The sequence below is a fragment of the Mesitornis unicolor genome, unplaced genomic scaffold (assembly GCF_000695765.1).
Source record: "Mesitornis unicolor isolate BGI_N332 unplaced genomic scaffold, ASM69576v1 scaffold26901, whole genome shotgun sequence".
NCBI lineage: Eukaryota > Metazoa > Chordata > Aves > Mesitornithiformes > Mesitornithidae > Mesitornis > Mesitornis unicolor.
In genome coordinates, this window is record NW_010164879.1 from 36,226 (window position 1) to 50,790 (window position 14,565).

At 40.4% G+C, this 14,565-nt stretch overlaps 1 protein-coding gene across 1 annotated transcript in view; it reads left to right on the forward strand.

Annotated features, from left to right (window-relative positions):
• WAPAL (wings apart-like homolog (Drosophila)) overlaps positions 1 to 6,788 on the forward strand; it is a gene marked incomplete at its 5' end in the record, with an annotated part of 41,556 nt that extends 34,768 nt beyond the window's left edge. Inside the window, 7 exons of the mRNA XM_010194456.1 lie at positions 134 to 309; positions 619 to 734; positions 1,466 to 1,627; positions 2,880 to 3,087; positions 4,314 to 4,402; positions 5,448 to 5,543; positions 5,898 to 6,788. Coding sequence (XP_010192758.1) covers positions 134 to 309; positions 619 to 734; positions 1,466 to 1,627; positions 2,880 to 3,087; positions 4,314 to 4,402; positions 5,448 to 5,543; positions 5,898 to 5,963 — 913 coding nt within the window. The remainder of the gene's footprint in view (positions 1 to 133; positions 310 to 618; positions 735 to 1,465; positions 1,628 to 2,879; positions 3,088 to 4,313; positions 4,403 to 5,447; positions 5,544 to 5,897) is intronic.
• Positions 6,789 to 14,565: the final 7,777 nt, after the last annotated feature.

The following is a 14,565-nucleotide window of genomic DNA, read 5'->3' on the forward strand; positions in this document are numbered from 1 at the left end:
TCCCTACAGACTGGGCATCAGAGAAATTGTGCATAAGGTCTGAATTTGATGTTTTTTCCTGGTGATACAAGTATACAGACGGCATGTCCTGTATGTTGTCGAGGTAATTTTGTTCTGCATCCTCTCTCTGCAGAGCACTGCAGCATTGTGAGGAGTTAATCCAGCGGTATAATCGTGCTGAAGACAGTATCTGTTTACCAGACAATAAGCCTCTGCCTCACCAGAATGTAACCAACCACGTGGGTAAAGCAGTAGAAGACTGCATGAGGGCCATCATTGGTGTCTTGCTCAACCTAACAAATGATAACGGTAAAACAAACAAAAATGTGCATGTTAATTAATTAATTTCTGTATTAAAGCATATGATTCATGTGCACTCTCTTTATACTGATAGTTTTTCCCGTGTGCAGTGCAGTACAGCAGTCGTGTGTGAGATGCTGACTTTACAGTAATCAGTAATTGGTCTTTGCGAGTTCGCTGAGTAATTGCAGATATTGAAGTGTGTGCTTTGGCCAAGACAGTCCAGTTTGTCTTTAGGGCCAAAAGGTTTTTATCCTTCTGGTGACTATGAAAGTGAGTGCTTTCAAAACTGAGCCTCTAAACTCTTTTTGTTTACAGAATGGGGTAGTACAAAAACAGGTGAACAAGATGGTCTGATAGGCACAGCTATGAATTGTGTGCTTCAGGTTCCAAAGTTCCTACCTCAAGAACAGAGATTTGATATTCGGGTGCTGGTAAGATGTTGTTTGCTACATTTACATGAAATCATTTACATGAAATCATGCCTTTCTTGTGCATTTAACCACTCCAGTTGTAAATTAAGGAGCAGCCTCCACAGTTTTCACTGACCATGTCCATACTCCGTGAGGTACTTAAACTTAAACTTAAATCAGGTTTCTGTAAGGATTTGGTGGTTTTGTGCTCTGACCATTTTCCCTGTGTTTGCTGGCAAAAGTGCACTGCTAGAGGAACAAAGATTCAGCTACTTAAGTCTGTGAATTACCTTTCAAATGGTTTTGGTTTTTTTTACCTTTAGAAATAGAGTGGATGTTACTGCTTGAAATAAAGGCACTGTCAAGTTTAGCTCAACTTACATAAAATGGGTCTCTGTGGTGTAAAAAGCAATAGTGTGAAATTGTGTATGTGAAGAGTCTTAAGAATATAAGCTGAAGGTTGGACACCTGAATCTCTAATTTATAAATTCTTACCTTAAAAAGCACTGAATGTTCAGAACTGGAAAAACAGAGATTCCTACATACATGTCTAGCATGCAGGGATCTCAGTTCTGCCTCGTTTCTTTAAATCCTGAACCCTCTGTCTATCAAACCCTTTCACAAAGGTGTGTTAGTAAGTTCTGTATCCTCAGAAAGATAAGGGCTAAAGAAGACATTTATATGGATAGGTGTCTTTTGCTCAATTACCATTTTTTAACACATGTAATCCTCTGACTCTCCAATTCTTGCAGGGATTGGGTCTGTTGATCAATCTGGTAGAGTACAGTGCTCGGAACAGGCACTGTCTTGTCAATATGGAAACATCCTGTTCTTTTGACTCCTTCTGTACGGGAGAAGGAGATGAGAGCCTAAAGATAACGGGACAGATTGATGCTGTTCAGGCTTTAGTGCAGGTAAGCAAAGCACGTTTCCTGTAATAGTTACCATTCCTCATTATCAGCCTGTCAAGGGGGAAGGGAGAACTCGGCAGCGAAGATTTGTCAGAATTTTTTATCTTTAGTGTTTTGAGTCATACAACACAGTGTGGGAGGAGGAGAGCCACTCACAGCTCGGACCTGTTCAGTTCTGTCTGTGACAGAAAGAACTTCCTGGTGCAGGACAGTGCTGTCATTATTACTGGTGTCCAGAGGCTGCTCTCATACTCCTTAAAGCTTTCTTGTTCCTTTACAGTTTATTTCTAGTTTTCTTGTTCCTAAATGGCTTACTTCTAGCTTTGTTTTAAACCAGCTGTGAAAACTGGAAGCTACTCTTGTCTGATATACTTTACTTGCATTGATTATTTTTTAATTACTATCTTTTTGGGAGTTTGCAGCTTTAAATAAATACATCATGCTTTATAAGAGCAATAAAATACGAATGTAATGAACATGGACGTGAAGCAGCATTCTTGAGTGTTGTATTGACTTAAAACAAAGTTTTTGTTAATGAATTCAACCATGCAAACTAAAATAAAAGGATTTAAAGTATTTTAAATGACAGCATGTTTATTTCAATGGAGATAATTTTATGGATGCTTTTAGCAGTTCCTCCATTTAACCACGTGAAATAACTGTCCAGTAGCAAACAAACAAACAAAATAATCAATAAAAGTAATAATAATAAATAATGTATACAGATCAGTAAAAAAGTATTTAAAACTGGTGATTGTAAGATTTGGGAAATAATTCACAAGATGTAATTGCACAATATGCGATTCCTTGTTCAATCACAATTCTTGATGAGTAATTTTAAATTACTTCTTCAAGTTTTTGCTTTTTATATACCAAGGGAAAAGCCAAGAGAGCAAGGAGGGTGTAGCAAGCATGGGAAAAAAAGAGGATTGGTAGAGAACAGAAACAGACAGGAAAGTGTGGCAACTTTTGGTCTTCAAGCTGGGTCTTAAAGAAAACAATTAAACATTTGCAGTGCCCAGGAGGAGCCTGGCGGCGGGTTCAGCGCTGGGGAGGGAGAGGCCTTCTCTGTAGAGAGCAGCGTTAGTGTTGGGGGAAATGGTATTTTCCTTTGAAGAAGAAAAGGCTGTTGTTAAGCAAAGTATTAAAGACTGACTGTATTAAGGGCTAGAAGGGGAAATAAACTTTCAAGTATCAGTTCAGTGTGTTTAGAGTTTAATTTATAACGCAGTTCTCCTGAAACTTTCCCCGTCAGCTGTTTCTCGAGCGTGAGCGAGCGGCGCAGCTGGCCGAGAGCCAGACGGATGAGCTGATTAAAGAAGCTCCTACTGCTCAGCATGATAAGAGTGGGGAATGGCAAGAGACCAGTGGGGAGATTCAGTGGGTCTCCACAGAAAAGCCAGATAGTACTGAAGAGAAGGATAAGAAGGAAGAAGATGATGAAGAACTTGATCTTAACAAAGGTACGTTGTCTGCTTGCGGTGAGCACAGAAAAGGCAAAGAACTTTGTGATTGCATCAGTTCCCACCTTGTCCTCTGCTTCCTACCTTCCTGTGTCTGGGGCTGAGATTTCCTCAGCGTATCCCTCATGTGAAAGTGTTACAGATCATAAGTAGGGGCAGTTCAGAGCTGAAGCATGAGAAATGGAAGGAGTTATGCTACTTTTCATTTTCTCAATAGTACCTTCTGCCAATTCCTTCTTAAAAAAAAAAAAACAACAAACAGCAAAACCACCACCACAAACCCCACAAAACGAACCATTTTTAGGAACTCTGTGTGTAAGAAATACTCTGAAAGGGATGGCTTTTAGGCCTTTATCTTGTTCTACTGAAACAGTCCTTGAAAGTTACCTGCCTTAATTGTGTTTTCCAGGATATTGTGACCTATTCTTGTTTCACGTTACCTCTAGGGTTTTTCCTCCCCTCCCTGTTTGCACATATGCTTCCTCTGTCCCTCATCTTTGTTGTCTGAGTTTTCTCGCTCCTTTGGTGGTGTCTCAGGTACCTGTGCGATGCCTTGCTATGCTGTATCTCTGGTAGTTTGTTCCAGGAATCGAAGTGTCTCTAAAGCAGAGTCGTGTAGTTTGTCTCTGGAAGGTCAGACACACCAGTCCTTCTCATTAATCTTCCAATTGTCGGTGCAGTGTATGACTTCTGATTGTGTTTTAATCCTCTAATAGTAGGTGTGGGATATTACTCTTTCAAGCCTTGCTTTATATCCTTCCTCCTGATTTGTAGCTCTGTCAGCTGGGGTCTGCAGCTGTCTGTGGTTTGCCAAAAAATGCCGAGTCATTAGCAAATGTGCTCTATCTGTTACCCTTCACACAGTAAACTTCTTCTGGTGGTAGCTTCAAAAAGCTTTAATAAACTTTATAGTATTACGTGAAACAATTATATTTGTATTTTGGTGTTTTAAGCATGCAGTTTGCACGTTAAAATGGCAAATAATTCAGTGCTATACGATGTAATGAACTGAAAGTGAACGAACGCCGTTTTTCTGCTTGGGAATGTGTTGCTGAGTTAGTGAGTACAGAGTTTGTCTGATTCTTGCCTCTGAAGTCTTAGTCCAAGAGCTCATTTTGCTTGAGAAAAAAGAACTGTGAGAAGTGATAATGCAAGATTGTATTTGAAGCAGTAGAAGATAGCAGCTGCTTAGAGAACACAATACACTCGGTTGTCTCTCTCCACAGCTCTTCAGCACGCTGGGAAGCACATGGAAGACTGCATTGTGGCCTCGTACACAGCATTGCTTCTAGGCTGTCTCTGCCAAGAGAGTCCAGTAAGGGAATAAGTCAATAACGTGCTCTGAAGTCCAGTACAATTTTAGTGAATTAATAATCTGCAATACTGAAATGGGTTTATTGAACCGAGGGTCAGTGTGAGCTGGTTCTCTGATGGAGCTACACCGATGGATGCAGTTCCACGGAAAATTGCCAGAGGTGTTTCACCAAAATGAATGTTCTGAATATTGATGTGTTCACCAGAAACCGACTGGAACTGAATATTTAACCTCTTCTGCCTCTCTCCCCACTGCTGCTAAGTCTTAGCCCATAAACGAACTTACTTTGGAAAGGCAAAGGCAAATTGGCTTGCCTGTTCTATAATTGGAAAAGCTTGCTTTATTTTTCAGCAGTTCCAATAAGCAAGTTAACATCAGACTTCTTTTTATCAGTCTGCTTTATTTTTTCCTCTAATGAAGTTACATGAAATTGGGTACGTCCACATTAGTTGAAGGTGGCTGCCTCAGATTGGAAACACATAACAGAAAGCTGAAGTCAAAATGTAAACATGCAGAACTCTAGTAGTTGAGAACTTCTTAAACTCTCCTGTTAAGTAAGTGCTCCAGTGAAAATGAGGTCCAGACCTGTCTTCAGGCTTACTTAGCTTCACCATGATGGCAGAAATGTTTTTAATGCGCTGTTCTGTACCTTTTGACCGAGCAGCTCCATCCAGTTTTAGTGTTTGCAGTGGTACTGACTGCACGGTCAATAATTCTCAACCCTTAGCAGTTATAAAGGGAGATTCTCTCTGTCAGGAGAGTAACGTGGCGGGGGTTTTAGTTCTTAATAATCCTGTAGGTCCTGGGTCTGATGGTGGTAATGATCTCTAATGAGGAAAAGAAATATGTTAGCAGTTGTTGTTTCCTAGAAATACAAACACATGAGTATTACTTGAGAGACTTAAATCACAGAGATGACAGCAAAAGCCATCTTAATCACGCTATGAATGTACTTGTCTTATTGCATCTTATCTGCAGACAGAGTAACACAGTTCTCTGTCGGAAAAATGTTTCCCGAATTAAAATAGCTTGTTTTATTTCTTAGATCAATGTGACTACTGTGAGAGAGTACTTACCTGAAGGGGACTTCTCGATAATGACTGAAATGCTCAAAAAGTTTCTCAGTTTTATGAATCTTACTGTAAGTAACACATTTTAAATTGAGGTATATAGATATTTTTGTAGTTGTGTGTTCTGTTTATAGTCCACACGTTTTTAGAAGCGTTTAACGTATTTCAGTTTGCATCCTTAGAAGAGCACAGGATGATTTTCAGCTTTTAAATATTGAAAGCCCATTTGTCTGTAATTATTTTGGCAGTAAAGCTTTCATTCCATGATGGCAACTGGTCGGGAAAATTGAATCCTCTGCTTAAGCCTAATTGCTTAATACGTAATTCTAAATATCGCCATTGTGAAATAAGTAGAGCTCTGAGATATTTTAAGGAGGTATTACAAATGCTTGTTTGTTACTTGTGTTTTCTGTTACATTTTCCAGTGTGCTGTTGGAACAACAGGCCAGAAATCTATCTCTAGGGTGATTGAATACTTGGAACACTGCTAGATACTTAACTTCCGCTGCAGGCACTCTAATGCTGGAGCTACCCTTAGACAAAAGAAGAAGTCATGAAAGAAGTCCTTGAAGGATATACCAAGAGCATTCATCTGTGTCATTCGTGTTCGGATTTTTAAGGCTACCTGGTCTCTTAACCATGCATTCAGCATTTTCTAAAAGACAGTTACTACATCAATCTGCAACTATCAAAAATGAGGGGAAAAAGGTTCTGAGGAAAATAAAGAAAGAACCCATGCTGTTTATGATGCAGTGCAGTATTTCAATATTTTTTGGCAGGGTTTACCCTCCCTATCTCTTTTTCTTGCTTTGTTCGTGACGAGTTTCAAGAGGAAAATCTTGCTGCTGATAGTGCAACTGCTGTTTACTGTTGAGCCACTGTTTCATGCCAGCCAGGTGCAAAGGCAGCTTAGCTACTGAGGTATCAAACAAATGTTCTAATAAAGAAGTTCTGGACAGCAGCACCGCTCCTATTTGAGTTTAATTTGCTCGTGCTTTTTTATTACTAGATTATTCCAAAATCATAAAATATAAATTTTTAAATACTTTTGTGATTTTAACTACTGTCTATATTTAAAATTTGTTGGAATCCAAAGAGGCGAGGATTGGATAGTTTATTTTTTATACTGTTTTGATTGAAATTAGGTTGCTGAACTATTTCTCAGTTCTAAAATTGTCACGGCCCATGTACTGTAAGCTGATAGACCATAACACTTTGTAGTTCCAAGAAGCATGCAAACCCATGAACACACGAAGCCATTTTGAGGGTATGTTATCCACAAAAGAAATAATAACTGTAAGAAGTTGTGCCCTGTTCAAAACAGAAAACGTTAAAAAAGCCACAGGAACTCAGTCCCAGGGTAGTTTACACTTCTAATAAGCAAAAACTTTGAAATGCTGTTTTAATTTGTTTCAAGGAAGCACTCACGATGTATTTTATAATGCTCAGTACAAAGAATTTGGACGTTTTAGGGGCAAGAATTTCAAAGAAGCTAAAACACCAATGGGGATTAATGTTTCAGCTGACATAATCTTTCTATTTCATTCTTCCGTAGTATGACAAAGTTTAAATGCATACAACGCAAAGCCTTAAATTGCTGATATAGGTAAGATTTTGTTCAGTCCGAGGTCTAGTTCACAGCAAAGCATTGTGTTTGAAGACTTACGTGGAACAAAGAATCCCAGAAAACTCATGACTTTTTTTTAACAGTTTTTTTCTTGCACTCATTATTCAGACCAACAGAATTGGTAATTATTTTTATTAAGCTGGTCTTGAATATTTGCAGACCGTTCTGAGATCTGCTTCATCGACATTTTTAAGTACCTGTACAGGTAGTTACATCATGTTATTCCATTGAATTTGTGAAACTTGAAGCCATAAAAATATTAGTTCTATGTATAATGAGGAGGAAATAACAGGAAATCTAACCTGCTTTTAGATCTTGTGTTATCTCCGTGTATAAAGTTAAGAACTTGTGCTTTTGTATCAGTGCCAGCTGTAAATTTTTTACATACAGTGGCTGCCTTCTATGTCTTCCTATTTTTGATAATGCAGATTGTTGGGAATTCTGTAAGGAAGTAACTGATTAGCGGCAAAATTTCTATGTTGGTCATACCTTTTTGCATTTTCTCTCATCACCTTCTAAAAGTTACTGTGTCAGTGTAACTTAGAAAAGTTTTTGAGGTTGTGTTCCCCTTTGGAAAAAGCCCTCGGTATTGAGAGAGAGCAGCTGGATGTCACTGATCTACATCGGGAAGAAATGACGGGGTATTCTGCCCATCCAGTTCTCTGATTTGAGAGATTTTTCACTTCTAGTGGAATTTCAAATTGACGACGTAGTTTTCTGTTGAGAGATGGCAAGAGAAAAGAAAACACAGATCCTACGGTGGGGGGAAAGCAGGGACAACAACCTTTCTTTGTTACACTGGTAACTGTTTGGGAATTGCTTTACCTCAGTGTTTAACAGGTTTTTTTACATGTAACTGATTGTCAGGCACTGACAAATGCAGGTTTTTTTTCTTTGAGGGTGGGGGGAGAAATCACCCTGTGAACTGCAGTGCATTTTTGTGTGTTAGACCCTCAAATAACTCTGCATTAAAGGGTACTTGAGGCCAACTTGCAAATTAAAGTTTTAAAGTAACTTTTTTTCCATTGTAAATACTTGTGTAAATACTCTCAATTGGAAATTAGAACAGTAGAGTACTTTTCTGAATCCAATCCTATTTTTATTTTATACAGTATTTCTCAGCTGTGATCTTTGGAGCAAAAGCCAACGGCAGGAAAAATAGTTTGTACCAGTTTCATGAAGTATGTCTTTGGGTTTTTGTAAATAATTTTAACTCAAATAAAATTGCTACTTTCAATACATATCTTGTCTTTTAACATGTAATAAAACACTCCTCCGAGTGACTGCAGAACGAAGGCGATGTCAGGTAAACGAAGAGGAAAACCAAAAAACCACGCAGACTAGAAGGAGCGCCCTGCAGGTGGTGCTCTGTTGTCCACTGGTGTGTTGGGACGACAAAACTCAGTGCCTGGTCCTGAGGCTGTCGCCAGCAAAGCCTTGAAACTTTGTGGAGATGGGGGACTCGATCTCGTGGTGCATTTTGGAGTTCTCTACACAAGTTGCTGTTGATCTTTCAGCTGAAGGGGCCTGTGCCAACCCTGAAGAGCTGCAGGTAGAATAACAAAATTGTGCTAAAGCAAAGGGGAGATGGGGCAGTTCTTGTTACGGTGATGGTTTTCACATCATGGGGAACATCAATGGCTTCTTTAGTGAAAAATGAAAAAACAAGAAAGACCATGAGTGCATCTCTGTTTCTTTATCAGTATGGATTATTAGTGCTTTAATTTCAGGATAGACTTTTCTCTGCATGGATTTCCTTAAGTGATACAACTGGATACAGGTACAATGTGCAGTAATTCATGAGCTGTAATGCCAGTTGAATGATGTGTCATCTCATTGCTGCTTTAACCAGCATCAGCATGAAGTAACTTTATTTCTGTGCTGTAAAGGGATGCTGTTGGAGTTTGGAGCAGTACGTTGTTAGTGTGTGGCACTGTAGGAGGCAAATACAGCTTTATGTATGCAAATGTTTAAAAAAATCATAACTCGTAAAAGTATTTCCTCTTGGTTATTTTGTCGGTAGGTTTGTAATGGAAGGGTTACGTGTGGATGCCTTGAGATGACATCAACATTTCCAGATTAACAGGACAGTTGTGAAGCTTCTGTAGAAGATTTGGGAGTCATAGCCTTTCACATACGTTATTTCTCTATCAGACTGCTGTGACGTGCATGATTTCCATAATAACGTGATCTGTACAGCACTGCTGTATCAGAAGCTCAGCATAAAAAGCAGCAACTGGTGCTGGAGAGGATTTCTCAGGCTGGCCTAATGGGGTTGGGTTTGTGTTGTCAGCAGATGGAGGCTCTGAGCAGGAGCCTGGGCAGTGCTCACGAAGGTGTAAAAGCTTTGTTCTTCCCTTTGAGCCGAGTGTCTGTGCCGAGGGTGCAGCTGGAACAGCGCGGCTCTGCTGGGCAGCTGGAGGATCGCAGCACGGCCACTTCCACCACAGGGTGGATGAAAAGACAACGGGAATTTCATATCGATTTCAGGGTGTGAGATTTTTTTAACCTTTTTTTAGTAATAATATTCTAATGGGAGTTCTTGCTTTTAACCATGGCTTTAGACCTCAGTGAACGGATGAAGAAGTTTCTGGTGTCAGAAGCACTAGGGAGTATTCCCTTGTTCCCCTTTCTGGACACAGGTAACTCTGCTGTCTGAGTAAGCAGAGGTCAGAGCATACTTTGTTAGCTGGGGCTATTTTTAAGCAAGCCCACATGGCTTTTTCAGTGAAGTGGTTTTGTTTTTTATTAATGTGGTAATTTTCTTCTTTAAATGGCAAGGAAAACAAGGATGTGTGTTGGAGTTCAAAAGATAAAAGAGGAGTTTAGTAGCTGCGGTTCTTCTGCATCAATGCCTTCCTTAGAGGATGTCCCGTTAATTGGGTTTTTGAAGATACTGAGATTGGAATTTGCCCTGAATCCTGCTCTTCACGTGTGTTCAAAACCAGGCCAATACAATTCTTGATGGTGCTGCTTTTCCTCCTCTGTGTAATACGTTAATGTGTCTTTGGGCAAAGGACACTAGTGGATTCTTTCCGCTACGTGGAACAGAAGCCATTCATACATACTCTTCTTTACCTGCCCTAAAGGTCCTCTGTCCAAGGCACTGTAAGATGCTCACAGCATCGGTAGGTGCAGATAGCCCTGCTGTAAATAAGTGAAACCATCATAAATAATGCAACTGCTTGAAGTCCTTATCCAGGGATAGATTGATTTACCAATGCCACAGGGATCTTTATTCCAGCTGCGAAAACTGAACTGACTTTGCAGCCGTGGGTCAAGCCTGGGGTTACCGTGTTTGTATCAGGTGTGTGTCTGTGACAGCAGGCACTCTGGTGGTGCAGAGGGTGTTGTAAGGAGCCCTGGAAAAAGAAGTCCTCAGTGGGAGGAGAGTGAACTGCACTAGGGACTGCCTTAAATTTGAAAGACAGACACATTCATATCTTTAACCTCTTGCCTTCCAAACTGCCTCTAAGTTTCCTGACCCCCACTTCTGCTAGGACACGTTGAACTTCCACTTCATCAGCTTAGCCCAAAGAATTTCTTCATGAGTGGAACGCTCTATTACTAAAAAACAGAGTTGTTCAGACAATAGTACCCATTTCCTTTTATGCTCACTGTGTAGACTCAAAATTTCCATCTGTCTTAGGTGGTCCAGAGTTATTCAGAGGAAGGTTCGTTGTTGGATAAATATTAATATTAGAGTAAACTTCTGCAGAGTAAAATCAGGTGTTAATGAAAAGAGGGCTCTCTAATAATAGAGGAAAGAAGAACAGGAATTTTATGTAGATTTACTGTTTAGTGTGGGAGTTCTTCAGATTTCCTGTATTGCTACAGAAGATTTAGTTGTGTCATCACGTTTAGGTTTTTTTTGAAAGTGGGGAGGAAAAGTGTTAACCTGGAGTGCAGAGTGGATGAAATTATTTTCATTCCACTTGTGAAGCTGCCCCTGTGGTTGTCATAGACCAAGAGTTCAGTGTTGGTCAGGCAAGGAGGGAGTAATAATAGTTGGGGGTGTGTGTATTTTGCTCTTCTCCCTGAACTTTCTAGCTCTGTCCCTTTATCCTCTTAAGAGAATTAAATGTATTCTCACTGCTGAAAATAAGGAGAAATATTTCAAACCAGACTTCAACAGGTTCTTCCATTGTTTTCTCATTGAAAGTTACAAGGGCTACAATTTGAAGGAAAAAAAACAACAAAACAAACCAACAAAAACTGAACAAACCAAGCCACAGACACTAGAAATCATTTTAGTTTTTTCCCCAGCTTCAATTTTTTTGCATCAAATGAGACCATTCAGGAGCTGTGCATACACCTTCCTGCTCTGGGAATGATCTCCAAGTTGTGATACTCGGGGGTTTTCATGGATGTGGTGTTGGCCTCTTCTCCAGGCACGTGGCTTGTGAAAGCGTTTCTGGGGCAAAGCATTTTAAATGTGCAGCCTATGTTGTTTCCTGGTTTGCTGCTTATTTTGTAGTGTCTTTGAATGTTTCAACCTGAAGATAAGGAAAAACTTTTTTACTGTGAGGGTGACAGAGCATGGCCCAGGCTGCCCAGAGAGGTTGTGGAGTCTCCTTCTCTGCAGACATTCAAAACCCGCCTGGACGTGTTCCTGTGTGACCTGGTCTGGTGATCCTGCTCTGGCAGGGGTTGGACTGGGTGAGCTTTCGAGGTCCCTTCCAACTCCTGAGATTCTGTGATTGAATGGAATTTAAGTACAAACCACGTGGAGAACTTGAAGTAAGGTCAAGCTTTTGTCACAACTTTAAGGCAGAAATTTAGGTTCAAAAAGTCGGTATTAGGTTACTAAGCCTCAAAAGGTAGTTTAGTAATGTGTTCTGTGATCTGCTGTGGAACATCTGGTGTCATTTTGCTGGCTCATATTTTGAACTTTGTCTTCACTCAACAAGGAATTTTAGGGCAAAGCTAGTTTGCCCAAATTAAAAATGCCATCGTGTTTGTCTAGGTTCAAGTGCTCCAATGAAATTATACGTAACAGCAGAAATGCAGCACTGTAAATTAATAGAAGTGATGCAGTTATTGTTTATAGTCTCCTTTGCCTTAACTATTTTTAAAACCTGGCAATATATTTTTAATAAGAAAAAATTAATCTTCCTAATGAAAAAAATCCCATGGGAATCTGTGTGCTGAGCATATTCATGCATATCATACATCCAGTTTTAAAACGCAGCTTCATTTTGCAACAACAACACTTTTTATCTGTGATAAATTAAATTATAATGGGAGTCTAACAGTATTTTGCAAGAACAAATCCCAGGTAATCATAAAATTTCCCTTCCTTATTTAGTGTAGGTTGTAATAGTTCTCAAGTATCATTGCAAATGTGAGACAACACCAAGTATCATACAGAACTTCCAATGCCATTGATGTATTTTTGTAGAACATCAGATAAAATTGCTGGGACAAACCAGTACTGCAGAATGATTTGCTGGTCTATTTTATATCTATCTATATATCTATATCTGTATACGTATAGATATATCTCTATACATCCAGTCTAAGACTGTAAATAACAAAATCACTCTGTTGAGAGGACTAAATCAATTTTTACGTTCCTCACTAAGACACAAATACGTGGCTATCCTAGTGTTGCTGTACAGTGTTAAGAGGTTCATACAAAGATCACATATACAGCAGCTGTAATTTTACATAACACTTGATTTGCCTTTAGTTCTCAGGAGAACTGGTTTGTGCTGTTCAATTAACGCATGTAATGTAGCTGCAGCTTTGTAAAGTCTTCTGAAAATCACAACGTGCTTTGGTTTTTGAACTCTGCTAGCTGGGTCCAAGTGAAGTGGCTCTTGAAGCACAGCTTTCTGCACAGCCCTACCTGTCTCTGTGAGGATGTTCACTGGGCACAGTTCTCAAAATGCTGACTTCAAAGACTGAAGTCATTAATCTCAGCCTGTCGTGCATTACGCTGATGTTCTTCAGAGCTGAGCTCAGCCTGTGTGACTTCTTCTGGGAGAAACCCTCAGCAAATGCTCAGTACATGCCTAGTTCACAGCAAGACCCAAAGTCATCCTACGTGAGCATGAGGTCAGACCTAGAGGAGGCGGGTTTGGGGAGGCCCATGTGGCCAAGCTTACGCACCTGACAACCTCTGAGGAGGGCGTGATGCCAAACACATCTGAAGCAGTTGGCTTGTGGCCATCTCAGGCTGTGGCCTAGGGGCTCAAGCTGTTCACAGAGGACAAGTATAAGATTAAGTCAGCGTGAAGGTTACCTGCTGAGGCTCATTCTGCTGTCCACCAGGTTTTGCTGATACTGGAACCTGTGTGTTTCCTGGGCCCGAATTCAAAACCCACCTGGTTGCTGAGGCATTGCTAGCATCGCTCCAGCAAGAGGAGCACGCAGCACCATTGGAATGGACTTCTTCTGGGTCTAGCAAAAGCCCCGTGTGTTTTGGTGTTGGAAATAATACAACCAAAAGACCCGAAGGAGTTCTATGAATGCAGACTTCACTAACTTTTAAGATTCTACTTGGACTTCATGAGTATGTGGCCTGACTTCCCAAACAGGAGCTGTACTCTTACAGGGGTGGAGATCATCTCCCTTTCAAACAGGATTTTAGGCATGTGTAAGACAAGGGTATCTGGAAGAGCAGGATTGTTCTTCACAGCCTTAGTAACTGTCTTAATTGATGGTGTTTCCTTAGCACCAGTAAATGTCAGATTATTTCAGGAACATGTGATGTTGTTGATGTCCTGGAAATTAAACAGATACAGAGATTCAGACTTGTGAAAGAAAATGTTTCAGCAGTAGCACACTAAAAAAAACTTGTCATCCATCTGTGACCAATAGTGGGAGCAGATAATACCTTCAGTTAATAAGCTCTCCCTGCAGATGAAATCAAGAGACTGAGGTCTGACAAGGCAAAACAGACCCATCGTGCAAGTTATGACACACCAGAAGCTGGATCAGCATCTGGGCTTGGCATGTGGTTGCACAGCATTTCTGTTCTGAAATGTCAAGTGTTTCTTGTAAGAACGAGATGGGACTGAGGTCTTTGAGGGTTAGCAATTAGCCCACGAGTGTCCTTCACTTCCCAAAGGAGATTCCAGTAGTGCTGCATGCCGTATGGGATGAGGTTGCTATCTCCCAGTATATTGCAGAGCATATCACCTACAAACAGTTGCCATGAAGACTGCATACGTGGCTGCACCATAAGCCACTTGGTTGCAACACTGAGAACTTACACAGCTAAGGTTCAGCCTTGAGTCTGGCAGCACAGTGTGACGTTTGCAAGCCTGATGGCAGTTTCCAGAAAAAACGCTGGCCCTGGACTGCCAGGTGCTTTCCTTGGAAGCTGCTTTGCTCTCTTCCACTGAATGCAGTTGAAAATTGTACTACGCAGCTAAGAAACCTCTTTACATCATCCTCTCTGCCTCCTCCCCATTTAATTTCACTATCACCATAGGCTGAATCCATGGGCTGAGGCCAAT